This window comes from Bufo gargarizans, chromosome 7 (genome assembly GCF_014858855.1).
Source record: "Bufo gargarizans isolate SCDJY-AF-19 chromosome 7, ASM1485885v1, whole genome shotgun sequence".
Taxonomy (NCBI): domain Eukaryota; kingdom Metazoa; phylum Chordata; class Amphibia; order Anura; family Bufonidae; genus Bufo; species Bufo gargarizans.
In genome coordinates, this window is record NC_058086.1 from 191,551,049 (window position 1) to 191,567,048 (window position 16,000).

At 40.7% G+C, this 16,000-nt stretch overlaps 1 protein-coding gene across 2 annotated transcripts in view; it reads left to right on the plus strand.

The window, feature by feature from the left end:
* PTPRG (protein tyrosine phosphatase receptor type G) overlaps positions 1 to 10,914 on the plus strand; it is a 470,827-nt gene extending 459,913 nt beyond the window's left edge. For both annotated transcript variants that reach the window (XM_044300597.1, XM_044300598.1), the window contains 4 exons: positions 931 to 1,077; positions 2,030 to 2,172; positions 5,893 to 6,028; positions 9,980 to 10,914. In XM_044300597.1, coding sequence (XP_044156532.1) covers positions 931 to 1,077; positions 2,030 to 2,172; positions 5,893 to 6,028; positions 9,980 to 10,126 — 573 coding nt within the window. In that variant the 3' untranslated portion in view covers positions 10,127 to 10,914. The remainder of the gene's footprint in view (positions 1 to 930; positions 1,078 to 2,029; positions 2,173 to 5,892; positions 6,029 to 9,979) is intronic.
* The last annotated feature ends 5,086 nt before the right edge of the window (positions 10,915 to 16,000 follow it).

Consider the following 16,000-nt stretch of genomic DNA (forward strand, 5'->3'; position numbering starts at 1 on the left):
GGTGTGGATTCTGCACCAAGATAGGGCATGCTGCCTTTTTTTTTTTTACACACTGCTTTTTTTTTTTTACACGTGTAAAAAAGAAGCACCTGCTGACTCCCATTGAAATGAATAAAAGGCAGTTTATGTGCTGATCTGGTTTATACATAATTTTGAAGGCTTTCTTGAGTGACTGCTGATCTTCTAGTAGCTAGTGACCCCAGAACTTTCCTCAGGCTACACCCATCCCTAATTGCAGGGGGCATGATTTGGTACTTTCCATCCTCAATCAGAAAAGCATAGGGGCGCAGTCAGAATAAAGGCCACCATTAAGCCCAATTCACCTAATAAAATATAATAGACAATTATTCGGGCTCTCATCCCTAGCATTTTAGTCCAGGAACCTCTGAGGAACCCCAAACAAATACCATGCTCTTAATTCTTCTTTGTGAAACCACTAACCATCTATAACATTTCCACATTTTCTTCTTTCTCCTGGTAAATAAAGATGGTTTTTTGCTGCTTCCATCCTCTCAGTGCGATGGGTTAACTCCGTCTTGTGTTTCTTAAATGTATTTAATGAACACCAAATTGCTTGGAAATAGAACATCTGTCAGATGTACTTTTTAATGTCATCGGTCAAGGATTGTGATCTTGTTTTCCATGCCTAATGAATAATTCAGCTTGTTTCTGAAGCTAATTTGAAGGAGGGGAGTTTGCCGTTGCAAGAAATTAAGTTCTTTCTTTTTCTACGAGAAAAGGGCAGAACTTCTAATTATCAAGAACAGAATGTTTTAGGTGCAAAGTGTCCGATACATCGCTCCCCGGCACACTCCAGACATTACACAGTTGGTGGGAATGTAAACATTGCTTCAGATCTCTATGATAGTGTAGCTTTAGCAACATTTTTGATTTATATGTTCAATTTAATGATTTTAGTTTTTTTCTCAGACTGAAGACGAGTTTGTCTATTGGCCGAGTCGTGAAGAATCTATGAACTGTGAGGCCTTTACTGTGACCCTGATCAGCAAAGACCGGCTGTGTCTCTCTAATGAGGAGCAAATAATCATCCACGATTTTATCCTTGAAGCCACACAGGTAAATGAAAAAAAAGTTGCATTGTTTTATTCTCGGCACTAAAGAAATATAGAAATCTCTGTTTATGAACTGTCATCTACCTGTGGATCAGCTTTAACAGGATGAACTGGATGGATGTCTTTTTTCAACCTTACAGACTAGGATAGAAACACCCTTGAAACCTATTGCCAGCCTCGGTCTCGATCTAAAGCCTAATATACATGGGTACATGTATGGATCAAAGTTGAACAAATCCATACTAGGATGCCCAGTCTGCTATGGACCTAGCCTGGCCCTCTGTATGCCTCCAATTTTAGGGAAACCATGAGAAGTCAGTGTGATGCTACATCACAGTCCATACAGATGTGTCCAATACTTTTCCTCTTAGCTCAACATATCCCAAAATGATGGAGGTAGAAGACCAGTTTTGAAGTAAAAAAAAAAAGTCTGCGTTACTCGCTATGATCAGGGTTTTTTGTTTTTGGACCACTAATCTCAGGATATGTCGATGCCAACAGAAAAGGTACTGTAAGGACACACCTGTCTTACAGTTAAGCCTCATTTACACGTCAATGTTCCACGTACGTTTTCTCCACAGACAGCACACGTACCCATTCATTTTAATGTGTGTGTTCACACATGATTTTTTTTACCACGGTCCGTGTATTTAGCACGGAAGCTTACTCTATTTTGTCCGTGTTCACACATCCATCTCCCCCTTTATAGTCTATTATTTGGAATAGATGCTTTGAAAATTATTTTCGAGCTGTGCAGTGTCCATGAAACATGGATGACATACGGACAGCAAAAAACAGACCCAACACGGACATTTTCATAAAGGTATCACTGTCCACCTTTTCATGGATTTAAGCATGGAGACGTGTGAATGAGGCTTTATTCTCGACTTCTGGCAAGCTGGTTCAAAGAAGTAGGAAAGACAAGGCTCAATAATTAGTATCTTTCCTTTTTGCAGGATGATTACGTTTTGGAGGTTCGTCACTTTCAGTGTCCAAAATGGCCGAACCCAGATGCTCCAATAAGCAGTTCTTTTGAACTAATCAATGTGATAAAAGAAGAAGCTCTAACACGAGATGGACCTACTATTGTGCATGATGAGTAAGTATCTACAGTGCAGTTGCTGCTTACATTCTTTCGGTGTATTGCTAACCGTTTGGTGGTACAAATAAAGACAAATTCCATAAAAAGGGGTTTTAGATTTTTAAATATTGGTGAAACATTTTGGTCTGAGTCTTAACCCAGGTTGGAGAACAAAGGGGCATTGGAGTATTGTGGAGCACCATGGCACCTTCAGGTTTTTACCAGACACACAGTTCACTCCTAACTATGAGTTCCTGAATGCAGCTTGGTCCAATTTGTTACCACAGTCTTAGTTGTCATGACCAGCAGTTGGCAGGACAAACCAGTCATTGTAAAAGTGGATTTTAAGGGCAAAGGTTCCTAGTCTTCTTGGCTCTGTCTGTTGGGAGGAGGGGGTGTAGTCCAGTAGAGCTTTGTTCATACTGCATCTGTGTTGTACATTCAGTGTGGGCACCAGGAAAGCTCCCAATTCATACACTCGGCACAGTATATCCTTAGGGCCTTGATGACTGAATGGGTGCCAGAAGAATATCCTTTTGGCATTTAATTAGCTGCAATGCTTTGATATACTTTATTTGGTGTGTGGAATAGATTAGTAGGGTAGGTATACTACTACATACAGAGGCATTCAATAAATACCTCCTTTGGAGGTATATGTTGGAAAATACTCTTAACATATACCTCAGATGGAAGGCTGAAACACAATGAGAAGAGGACCTAAGACTTCCATATACAACTCACAGGGAGAATATATCTGTCGCAAACAGAAAGTAAAGGGGGTAATTAGGAACAATATCCTAATTCTGACAAACCTATTATACTTTATTTTATTTTAATTAAAGTTGTGCCTTTGTGTTAATAAAGAACTTACAATGTCTTAAAGAAAAGTTTAATTTAATTTTTGCCAAGCGTTTCTTTAAAAAAAAATGTAATTTTAAAAAAATATTTTATCATCATCTGCAATAATTGTGTAACTTATCATAAAATGGGCTCCCTGGCATATTTATCATCAATCTTAACTGTCTTCCATCCATGATGCACATTAACTACAGTCCTTTTTCCTAATTATCACTAAAGGAAATGTAGCTGAAAATTAGTTTTTTTTTTCCCCCTCCCTTCTTTTCGGAGTAAAAATTGCTATAAATTTACAATTTAAAAACCCGGGAATAATTACATCCACAAATTACTTTCAGAAATATGAATCCTGAAATGCCAAGAAGCAGCTGTATTAATTTGATGATTTGTGCCTTAATTTGTTTGTAGTTTGAGGTTATCAGATTCTTCTTGAAAAAATTTGCAAGTCATTAGCCTTCCACCATATGTTGCCAGATTGCAGGCATCCCGTACTTAAAAATTATTTGGGCCATTTCCATGCAAATGTCATGTTCTTAACTTGGACAAATGCGAATCTAATGTAGTTTTCTAAAGGATGAGCCAGAACCATTTGTTTTCTGAAGAGAAGAAAGCCTTAAGTGTATTAAATAAAGTAATTAACAAAACTTTTTCCAGCTTAAAGTTCCCAAAAATTCTACTCAACTCTTTTTTTTTTTTTATTGTATTATTTCATTGGAAATGAAGCCAACTATAATAATGGGCTTGATTTACTGCTGTAAATGAACATATAAACAGTGATGTATAATCCTAGGAATAATAGTGGTGGCAATGGTTCAATTTTCTGCGTCTGTCCATGCTATACATTTAAGATGACTTGAAGGTTTTTTAGAGTAGACTTTTTGAAGTCCGTAGAGGATGGTGGATCCTTCTAAATGGTGGAGGCCCCAGAGAGATTTCTTCCTTTGCCTATGTTGTAGTCCAGTCTGGCCAGCAAACATGCCATCACAAGGTGGACCTCCCTCAATATAATTGAACCAAATTTAGATCACTTTGTGGTGGTCCATGTTTGGTTCACTAGAACCATGGAGTCACAGTCTTGTGGTTACAACTGTGAACAAGTTCTTGTGGCCCTATTGAAAATAAACTTGATTGTTGAGATTGTTACTTTAGCTTTGACACAACTTTAAAGGCATTATTTTTTTTAATTGCTGTTGAGAGGTAGTAATTTTGTCTTCCATCCTGGCAATAAGACATTCCTTGTAGTCTCACTGCAATGTCTGTGAGGCTCTTCGGAGAACCAGTTGTTAACAGCCTGGACAAAGCCATGTAAAAGGTATCCTTGACCTCATTAACCCCATGTTACTTTTGATTATAAGTTTTCACCATATGAAACGTGACAGACACAAATGAGAAGCTGGATACAGATAGCATAACCAAGTCAGGGTCAATAATTAGACATGGACATTCGCAACTGGACTAATTGGATAATCAGACTGTTGTGACAGAATAAGATGTTAAGGAAACAGCTTCGACTCAACTCTCTTAATTATAATTAGTGCTGAATGTTAGCTACTGAGGAGAAATTTAGAAAATGTTGGAATAACTTCAGTTTAAGTGGTAAATTTACATCAGGACATATTAAAGCGGTGGTTTCATGAAGGCAACCACTATCGATATAGGAACATATTAGGGAACATGGGTTTTTTAGAGGAGGGTCTTTTACATAAGACCTGGAACTTGGATGAACATTTATTTGAACAGTCACCGTTAAGTGCTACATTGCATCTCTGTGGCTGAAATGTAAAGGTAGAGGCAGTTTCCTCGGGTGAAAATACCCCTAAAAAAGATTATTTCCATCTAGACATTTTTGGCAATATTGCTCCTATCTCAAGAATGGGGCCTCAATGTGAACAGAGAGCCAGCCACGTATACTCCATTTACTGGTATGGGACTTCCGAAAATAACTGATAGCTTGGTTATTTTTGGAAGTCCCACATTAGTGAACTGAGAGGATGCTGCTCATGTGCAAGCATACTCTTCATTCACGTTGAGCCTAGTCCTTGAGATAGGAGCAGGTGCCATAGGAGAAACCCTTACCTATCGAACATTTGACATTTGCTATCGATATGCCAAAAATTTGCAGATGGGACAGCCTCTTTAAAGATGCCTTACATAGACATTCTAGGTATAATGGCACAAACAACATGGCCTCTGAAACGGGCAGCTCCCATAAGAGGCCCTTAAGTGGGTGCAATCTTTTACAAATATCTTAATTGTTTCTCAACTTCGGTGCTCAAGTAGCACCAACCAGTGATGAAGATCTTTCTCAGTATTGAACAAGTTATAGAATACCTGTCACTGCATCAGGAATTGCCTCAGATGTCCTCTCTATGGGATATCCTTAAATTTTGAGCTGTTTGGAGTACTTCAAAGTTTTATAACTCCAGAGCAGTAGACCCTTTTTGTACTGCACCATGGTGCTCTGTACAGCACCCTGTTATGGGATTATCTCCACAATTTGGCATCTGATGGAACATGGCCGAACCTATGACATATGGGGGACTAGATCCTATAGACGTCTACAGGCACCATAATATAAATCTGTTTAACTAGGGGGATTGTTACAGTAATATTCAGGTGATGGTAAATATAATAATATATATATATATATATATATATATATATATATATATATATAACATGCTAAAGATGTCCATACATTTTGTGTGCAACACTCCTGTGATCCACAACGTTGTTTTTTACTATACCCAATGTTTATTCTAGGAGATCTGACTTGTGTGCGTCTAGTCACACTTTGTACATAAAACCGATAATTTGGCTTCTGTTTTCAGACACAGATCTCTGGGAGTCTCACAGGTGCTAAGAATATTTTTTCTGCTTCAGGTTTGGCGCCGTTTCTGCCGGAACTCTCTGCGCACTCTCCACTTTGTCCCAACAGCTAGAGAATGAAAATGCTGTCGATGTTTACCAGGTGGCCAAGATGATAAACTTAATGAGACCCGGAGTATTCACAGATATTGTAAGTGCCTTTTGGGTTTTGAAATATATTAGTGAAAATAAAAAATGTTCATTTTCATTATTAAAATTATAATAAAACGTCAAGGGATGGGCTACAAGATATCCCCTGTACAGATATTATATATTTTATGAATATACTTAAAGGGATTATGCAAGAATTTCATATTGATGACTTAACCTTAGCAGGGGTCCTAATCGTGATTAAGTGATAAATATATGATCTCTGGGACCCCCAAAATCATACGGGAAACCTCTTTCCACTTTTTTTTCAGCAGATATCTGCCAGCAGTGTCATTTGTACCACACAGTGAATGTCATAAAAATGAAATTATGGCGCAATTTGTTTTTTTTCCCAATACCACCTCATTACTATTACTTTCTCTCTTCCCAATGCATCATATGGAATACAACTTATCCCTAAAAATATCAAGCCCTCATCCAGCTATGTGAACAGAAACATAAAAAAGTTATAGCTTTTGGAAGGCAAAGGGTAAAAAACAAAAACTCAAAAAAGGAAAAATGCCTGCATTGGGAAAAGCTTAACCTGTACATGTATGGCGCTGGGCGGGTGTTTAAAGATGCGCCATTGCCGCGGGTGGCCTCCTGCTTATTGTCACGGCGTGGTGTGGTAGGGGAACTCCAGGGAGGGAGAGAAGGTACCAGGCCTGCAAACTAGGGAAAGGTCACAACCTAATAAATCCCAACCCGAGCCCTGACTGCTAACAGAATGAACAGACCCCGATGGTAGGAATGTTCATCCGCAGGAACCTAAGCCTGGCTCACCGTAGAAGGCCCTGAAGATAGTGATTGGGCCACAGACGACCTGGTCCTTCCCAGCTGAATGAACAAGAGTCTGCCTCAGGTCTGGTACCAAGAGACAGGGAAATAAACACAATACAAAAAGGAAATACACTTAACTCCGGGTAAATGGAAAGCAGGAACTGAGCCGAGATCCAGACACCAAACGATCCACAACCAGAATGAGCTATCAACTGCAAGGAGTGATGGGTAAAGCCAGACTAAGAAGGGAGTAGTAATGGTCACATGATCTACACCTGAAAAGGAGGTGTAGACTTCGCAGCAACACATAGACAAAGTGAAACCAAAAGAAGCTGTCAGATCACTGACGTGCAGCCAGTCTTTCAGATCTTCTACCACCTGTCACAGGTGTGACACTTATTTTAGCAGACACCCATGGCTCATGTTCGCAACCATCAGTAATGGCGATCGCAGACATTTAACCCCCTCAGATGCTGTGGTCAGTCATGACCACGGCATCTGAGCGCACTTAAAACCAAAAGTGCACACTTTCGGTGGTGCTCTGGCTCCTCCGTGTGGCGATCGGAGAAGCCGGAGCATGTATGCAGCAGCTCCTGTCTTTATGAATGACAGGAGGCTGCTGCATAGTATTTCCTATGGAGCCCTTGCCTGTAATGGGGCTCTATAGGAGAGTAGTAAAATCATTATAGATTCCAATGCAAGTGCATTGGAGTCTATGATAATAGCAATTAGATGATTGCATGTTATAGTTCCCTATATAAAAAAGTGTAAAAAAAATAAACATAAAAATTCAAATCACCCCCCTTCCCCTCCCCCCCCCCCCAAAAAAATAAATAAAAAAAAATACACATCACATCGCGATGTGCGAAAACACCCATAGTATAAAAATGTAAAAAAATTATATTTCCCATATGGCAAACGGCAAAATGGAAAAAAGCGTCCAAATGGCCAATTTGCCATTTTTGGTTGCTTCATTTTCTACAAGAAAATTTAATAAAAAGTGATCAAAAAGTCATACACACCCCAGAATGGTATCAATGAAAAGTTCAGATCGCCCCGCAATAAATGAGCCCCCACACAGCTCCATACACATAATTACAAAAAAGTTATAGGAGTAAAAGTATGACGACAAAAAAATAACAGATTTTTTAATTTTTATTTTTTAATTTTTTTATCACTATCAAAACGCAAGAAAAACTATACATATAAGGTATCGCCGGCTTCGTACTGACCTGTAGAATAAAAGTAACCGGTCAGTTTTATCACACATCGAACCCCATTTGGAATATTTTTTTACTGCTTCCCACTACATTATATGCAATATTAAATGATGGCGTTGGAAAGTACAACTTGTCCCGCAGAAAACAAGCCCTCATATGGCTATTTGAACTGACAAATAAAAAAGTTATGGCTCCGGGAATGAAGGGAGCGCAAAACAAAAACGCAAAAAAAAAAGAAAACTCCTTAAAGGGTTAAAGGCTATGTACACCTTTGGGGTCCATTTTTTTTTATTATTGTATTGTACTCATTTTGCAAAAAAATTATAATATTTAATTGGTCTTTATAAAAAATTGCGTCTTTTTTTTTGTACATACCAGACATTCTGTAGACCTGCCTGTGGATTACCTGTCTTTTCCATCATCTGGGGATCTTTGCTCTCTGACATTATAAACACTCAATACAGCTCAATCTTTATCTTCCTGATAAGAATGTGGCTTAGGCTACTTTCACACTGGCGTTTTGGTTTCCATTTGTGAGATCCGTTCAGGGCTCTCACACGCGGTCCAAAACGGATCAGTTTCGCCCAAATGCATTCTGAATGGAAAAGGATCCGCTCAGAATGCATCAGTTTGGCTCCGTTCAGTCTCCATTCCGCTCTGGAGGCGGACACCTTGCTTGCAGCGTTTTGGTGTCCGTCTGACGAAACTGAGCCAAACTGATCCGTCCTGACACACAATGTAAGACTACTTTAACACTCGCGTTTGGTGCGGATCTGTCATGGATCTGCACAATTGCATCCGTTCAGATAATACAACCGTCTGCATCCGTTCAGAATGGATCAGTTTGTATTATCTTTAACATAGCCAAGACTGATCCGTCTTGAACACCACTAAAAGTCAATGTGTGACGGATCCGTTTTCTATTGCACCATATTGTGTCACGTTTGGCTCAGTTTCGTCAGCGGAATGGAGACGGAACGGAGGCAAACTGATGCATTCTGAGCGGATCCTTTTCCATTCAGAATGCATTTGGGCAAAAATTATCCGTTTTGGACCGCTTGTGAAAGCCCTGAACGGATCTCAGAAACGGAAAGCCAAAACGCCAGTGTGAAAGTAGCCTTAGTCAATGGGGACGGATCCGTTTTCACTCGCACTATATGGTGTAATTGAAAACGGATCCGTCCCCATTGACTTTCAGTGGTGTTCAAGACGGATCAGTCTTGGCTATGTTAAAGATAACACAAACGGATCCGTTCTGAACGGATGCAGACGGTTGTATTATCTAAATGGATGCGTTTGTGCAGATCCATGACGGATCTGCACCAAACGCGAGTGTGAAAGTAGCCTTAATATGCGTTTATGACCTCTGAGTAGTTTAGAGATGAGGGTTGTTAGATGACCGGCACAAAGTCAAAGTACCAGTCGCACAGCTAGACAAACAACCCCGTGTGACAGAACTGCTCAATACTTTTAATAAAGGCCAATTGAAAAAATTATTTTTAGCCAAAAATGAGTAACATGCAACCATAAAAAAAATTGCCTCCGAAGGTGTACATAGCCTTTAAAGAAAAAAGATTGTCACCTTGTCAAAATATCTACCCATTCATTGCTCCAATTGCTGTGGTAGACTTAGGGGGCACGCCCTTTCTACTGCAGCAGGTGGCAGTTGAAGAATGCAACTGAGCATGTGCTTCCATCTCAGTGAGAAGGACAGAGATATTAGAAAAAGAGCAAACAGCAGGTGGCGCTCTACAGATAGATTTCAGTAAATAACTCAGTGGCTATACAATTTTTTTTATTACTTGCAATTACAAAAGTATTCAGATCCAGGAGCTGGTTTGAAAACTGTAGAATATATTTTGCGGTTCAATCCCTTTTAAATGCTGCATTTTGAATATCTGACCCCTTGAATGTTTTGGTTTACCCCATTTCATTTTGCATTTTGTACACAGGAGCAGTACCAGTTCCTCTACAAAGCAATGCTCAGTCTCGTCAGTACAAAGGAAAACGGCAGCGGCCTCATGGCATTGGACAAAAATGGAGCCATTTTGATCAGCGACGAATCGGACCCTTCACAGAGCATGGAGTCTCTTGTTTAAAGAGACCCAAGAGAAAGGCACTACATTTGTTAAAAGGAAAAAAAAAAAACTTCTGACCTTCTCAAGACAAAGTGGACTTATCGAGGCCTTTTATTTGCCAGACTATAGGTTATACAATAACCCAATTACTTTTTTACACTGATAAAAGTTTTGATATTTATTTTTTGCCATTTTATGTCTTAATGGTATCCTACTGAGCATTTGCACCTCTGTTCATTTCACACAGTGAAAACTCAATTTTATCTAGTTTGCACTATACGATCAGTGTTACTGCCTATACCGCTCTAGAACATGGCAAAGCCCAGCAAGACGACATTCCCGACTTAAGACCTTGTTTTTTTTTCTTTTTTTGCTATACATAACTCGTAAAAAAAAAAAAAAAGTTTTTAAAGTCGTTCTTAACCCCACTGTGTCTCTTCACAAGTTTCATCCCTTTTGTAACTGCCATTTTGAAAATGGGGTGGCCACTTACCTTCTTTGCACACACCTTATTTAAGTCGATTCACCGCCTTCGCGTATCACTGTTTCTGGTAGACCGCCGTACCAAAACACCATGCATTCCATTTATACATCACAGTGTCACTCGTGAGATTTCCTTTCACTCTGGTCTTATCCATACACAACATTTTGTTATAATCTGCTATTTGGGTAGATTTTTTTTAATTTTACTATGTAATTTGTATTTACTACTTTTGTGAACCCAAATGAGCAATTCCATTGATCTTTTCATTTATAGAGACGACTCTGTTTAATTCATTATACAATACGATAAACTTATTTTTATCAAATTTCGACTTTGGTTTTAATAAATGTTTATGGCAGGGCAAAATCCGGTGGCTTTGAGGAATGTATTGAGTATACATGGGGCAGATGGCTCCAAATCTCTGAACTGGCATGTCTAGATGAAATGTATTGTCGGCAGTAGACCAACCAGTAGGTCATAGGATGTGGCCTTACTGTCCCTACTTTATGATACTGCTGTAGGATCAAGATGGTTTCATGTATAAATATAATTGAATTGACTGTTCGGTGGTGGATTTACAAGCAAACATATGCAAATAATGACGTCTACAACCAGACTGGACCCTTAAAGTGGCCATACACATTCAGTAGATGTTGATCTAATCATCCTCTGGCTCCCAGCTATCTCTCCTGACTCCACCATACAGGAGAGAGCTACTGCCGGACACTTCTGGCAGTGGCTTGTCTCCTCGGAGAACGAAAGGCATGGGCACAAAATTCTGTTTGCCGAATTCTTCTCTCCCCCTGACGTCATGGAGTTGGGAGCTCGAGATACACATTATATTGTTGGCCCAACCACCATTCTTGGAAGATTCGGCTGACAATACACTGATGTTTATGGAGACCTTTATTCCCAGAAACTTTTGAAGCATTTGAAATAGCTTTACCAAAAAATGGTGTTTTACACAAAACTGCTACTCCCATCTCCCTACATAAGCAGGATCGGACTGGCCCACCGGAGAATCAGAGGATCATCCTGTGGGCCCAAGCTCTTAAGGTCCTATATACACAGAGGGTGGGCCCTCAGAATCCTTTCCTCTTGGTTGCCCAAGGGACTTCAGTCCGACGCTGCCCATAAGCATGGCACAGTTTGCATGTTTACTTTATCTTCCACTTAAAGGGAATCTGTCCCCAGCGACCTCCCTATCCAACTGTTTGCATAGACACACAGCTATGGTTCACCCAATTAAAACGCTGTTTGTTTTACTTCTGTTGATCCGACGCTCCGTTACCAAATTATATATTTTTTTCTTTTATATGCAGTTTAGGCCTTTGGTGCAATGAGGACATTGCCATTGCTCTTGTTGCATTCAAGCTTTACTCTTTTCTGTGACCAGCCCCTCCCTGGCTGCTTTGCCACTTCCTGGTCCTGTCAATTAAAGTCAGCCAGGGAGGGGCTGGCCACAGAAAGGAGCGGAGCTTGGATGCAATTCGAGCAATGGTGACACCCTTGCTGCACCAAAGGCCTAATATTCATATTAAGAAAAAGTATCTTAAAGAGGACCTTAGACTAGAGCTAGCTTGATGAAAGGTCCTCTTTAACTCTGGAACGGAGCCTCAGATCAACTAAATAAAAACAGCGTTTTAATCGGGTAACCCACAGCTATGTGTCTATGCAAACAGTGGTCGCTGGTGAAAGAATCGAGCATGGTAAAGTTCAACATCCTTCTTTCCCTTGACATCTGCCATCATAAGAGTGTTGGGATGCCCCCCATTCATGTTTGATAGTCAGCCAATGTTGCCAATATCAGCAGGTTTGGGTGACTTTGATCTAGTGTGTATGGCCAACTTTAAGACATGTCAGAAGGAGCAGGTCCCATCTTCACCTGAGAATTGGCGACCCATGCACAGTTCCTGTCCACTGAAACAAATGTAAATGACATAAACCTTCCCAGAGCACCAGAAGCTGTTCCCAATAATAGGTTCTGGCGCCCAATATGCCATATGGTATTTTCAAACTAGTGTGAACATGGCCTGAGATATTCCTGTCAAATCACAACAGTGGTGCAAGTGCACAAGGTATTTGGCACATCACCAGAGGTTTACTTGGTAATTATGTCATGTATATACAAAATGAAGTCATAGGACAGTTATATAGAAGGTTCGGCCAAAAATGTCTGCATCATCCATTGCATTCAGGCTATCGGAAGGTTGTGAACTAGACTAGTGCCCTCTAACAGCACCACTCCTGTCTGTGGCTGGGTCAGGTATTGCAGCTCCGGCTATTAGAAGGTTGTGAACTAGACTATTGCCATCTAAGGCAGGATCATGTATTGCAGCTCCAGCTACTAGAAAGCTGTAAACTAGACTAGTGCCATTTGTGGCAGGATCAGGTATTGCAGGTGGGGCTCCTAGAAAGCTGTAAACGAAACTATTGCAATCTGTGGCAGGATCAGGTATTGCATGTGGGGCTACTAGAAAGCTGTAAACGAAATTATTGCAATCTGTGGCAGGATCAGGTATTGCAACTGGGGCTACTAGAAAGCTGTGAACTAGACTAGTGTCATCTAAGGCAGGATCATGTATTGTAGCTCCAGCTACTAGAAAGCTGTAAACTAGACTAGTGCCATCTGTGGCAGGATCGGGTATTGCAGCTGGGGCTACTAGAAAGCTGTAAACTAGACTAGTGCCATCTGTGGCAGGATCAGGTATTGCAGCTGGGGCTACTAGAAAGCTGTGAACTAGACTAGTGCCATCTGTGGCAGGATCAGGCATTGCAGCTGGGGCCCACTAGAAAGCTGTGAAATAGACTAGTGCCATCTGTGGCAAGACTAGGTATTGCAGCTGGGGATACTAGAAAGCTGTGAACTAGACTAGTGACCTCTGGCACTAGTGATGGAGTCAGGTATTGCAGATCAGGTTGTAAACTAGACTACTGCCCTCTGACAGCACCACTTTGGTCTGTGGCAGGGTCAGGGATTGCAGTTAAAGCTACTACAAAACTGTGAACTGGGCTAGTGCACTACTCCCATTTGTGGCAGGGTCAGGTATTACACTTCAAGCTATCAGAAGGCCTTGAACTAAACTAGTGCCCTCTATCAGCACCTCTCCTGTCTGTGGCAGGATCGGGTATTGCAGCTCAGGCCATTAGAAGGCTGTGAACTATACTAGTGCTCTGACAGCACCACTCCAGTCTGTGGCAGGGTCAGGTATTACACTTGAGGCTATCAGAAGGACCTTAACTAGACTAGTGCCCTCTGACATCTTTTTGCGGAACGGAAGTACGGGACGAAACCTCACCATTCCTCATCTCCGGATTTGCGGAACCATTGATACATCAACAACTAGGCATTACTAGTTGGGGGTGTATCCCTGCATGCTGGCAACTCTTCAATCAGTGCTGCGTACAGACACACGCCTCTGAAAATGACATCACCCAGTTTCCAGTTTATCTATGATTTTTCATGAGGAATAACAGAGGAATGACAGTTACGGGAACAGATACGCCAGAATTGTTATTAATGTCAGGAATGGTGACGAGTGCTCTGTAATGATAACTCTCTGGTGCTATATAATTGTAAACTACCTATAGGGGTTTATTTTATCATTTTTATCTGTAAAGAAGAAATGGCTTATTATAGAGGGATTACTCCCTTCATTACTCTGTCATAAAGTCATATTTCTCCTTGACCCCCACATGATATAGGAGATCCAATAATCTACAGGCTATAGTCCAGGGATGGCCAACCTGCGGCTCTCCGGCTGTTGTAAAGCTACAATTCCCATCATGTCCTGCTGTAGGCTGTTTGGGCATGCTGGGAGTTGTAGTTTTGCAACAGCTGGGGAGCCGCAGGTTGGCCATCCCTGCTATAGTATTTTCCAATGAATTCCAGACTACAGGCTGCCATTAACAGCCATGACAACCAATAACGATTTAAAGGGGTTATCCCATGATTAATGTAAAAACAAAATCATTAGACATCACATAGTACATAACAATCTCTGTCTAACAAAGCTAGAACCAGTCCTATACCTCGCATGGATCCAGAGATCTCCCCATTCATTGCTTTGCTAGATTTATTTCAAGCTGGCAGCTCAAGGGGCGTGTCCTTGCTTGGGGGCGTGTCGTCTAACTGTCACAGCTTCTAACAGTAGATAGAAGCTGTGACCTAGAAAGCTACATTTCTGTTTCTGACAGTAGGTATGGCTGATGGCAGTTCAAGGATGCAGCTGAGCATGTGCGTCCACCTCAGTGATGTTACTGAGGTGGACAGATAAATAAGCAAGAGACCAATCAGCAGGTGGCACTATATTGATAAATTTTTGAATAACAGTGGCTGTACTGAATTTTTAATTACATGTAATTACAAAAGTATTCAGATCCAGGTGCTGGTTTGGAAAATGTAGAATATTTTTTGTGGGACAACCCCTTTAATTTTCCTGTGAGTATCCACAATTAGGCTCGGTGCACATTGCGTCTGAACCGTTCATGCAGGGTATACACCCAGAAGCCAGCGGAGTATATGGTACATATCTTCAGGTTGGCTTCACAATATAAAGGCCAAAAGTGTCCCTTTGACCTCCATGATGGTGATGTGAATAGGTGCAGTAGATTATGCTTTCTTATACAGAGGGCTACTGTAAAAAAAAAAAAAAAAGATCCTGCCAGTAGACTTTTTTTTTTTTTTTATAGTGGCATACATCGGGGCCTTCCGTCAAAGGTCTTGCAATGCGTGCTTATGATGCAGTGGGCACTGAACCTCACAGAGCAGTACCTCCTGTTAGAAGAAGGTTAGAAGAATGCGTTTGTTTTCCTAGCAGCATCATCACTCTTGTCCAAGGGCTTGATCTGGCAATGGGTCTTACCCCAATTCAAAAAGGAGCTCAACTGCAATACCACAGCCCAAAGATAAGAGCGAGGATAATACTGGGAAAAAAAACCCCTGTTTTTTGCTAACCTCAGGTGCCTTCAAGAATTAGGAAATGTGGCCATCTGTAAACAACATCGAAGCAAATCTTGACACTTAGTCCCAGCCAAAGGGAGTGATAATAACGGTACTGAAATGTGCAAGTCCATCAATATATAACTTAAAGTGGTTCTAGGATGGAAGGTCAATCTAAGAGATGACCCAGTTTGTGCCAGCTTCATTAAATACTTCACCGGTGACTCAGGGGAAGCAGTCTTTCATAAATGGCTAATAACCACTGACTTTGGTTTTAGGAAGAAGTTTTTGAATGTATAAGAGTTTGTTTCAATGTGATTCTGAAATATACCATGTTCTGATGTATACATTATGATTGTACCCAACACAACTATTGCTTATTGGATACCATGTCAAGGTGTAATGGTGATAATCTGATTTTATATACCATACTATTTGGAAATGCTGGTCAGTGTCTTGTGTCTCTTAT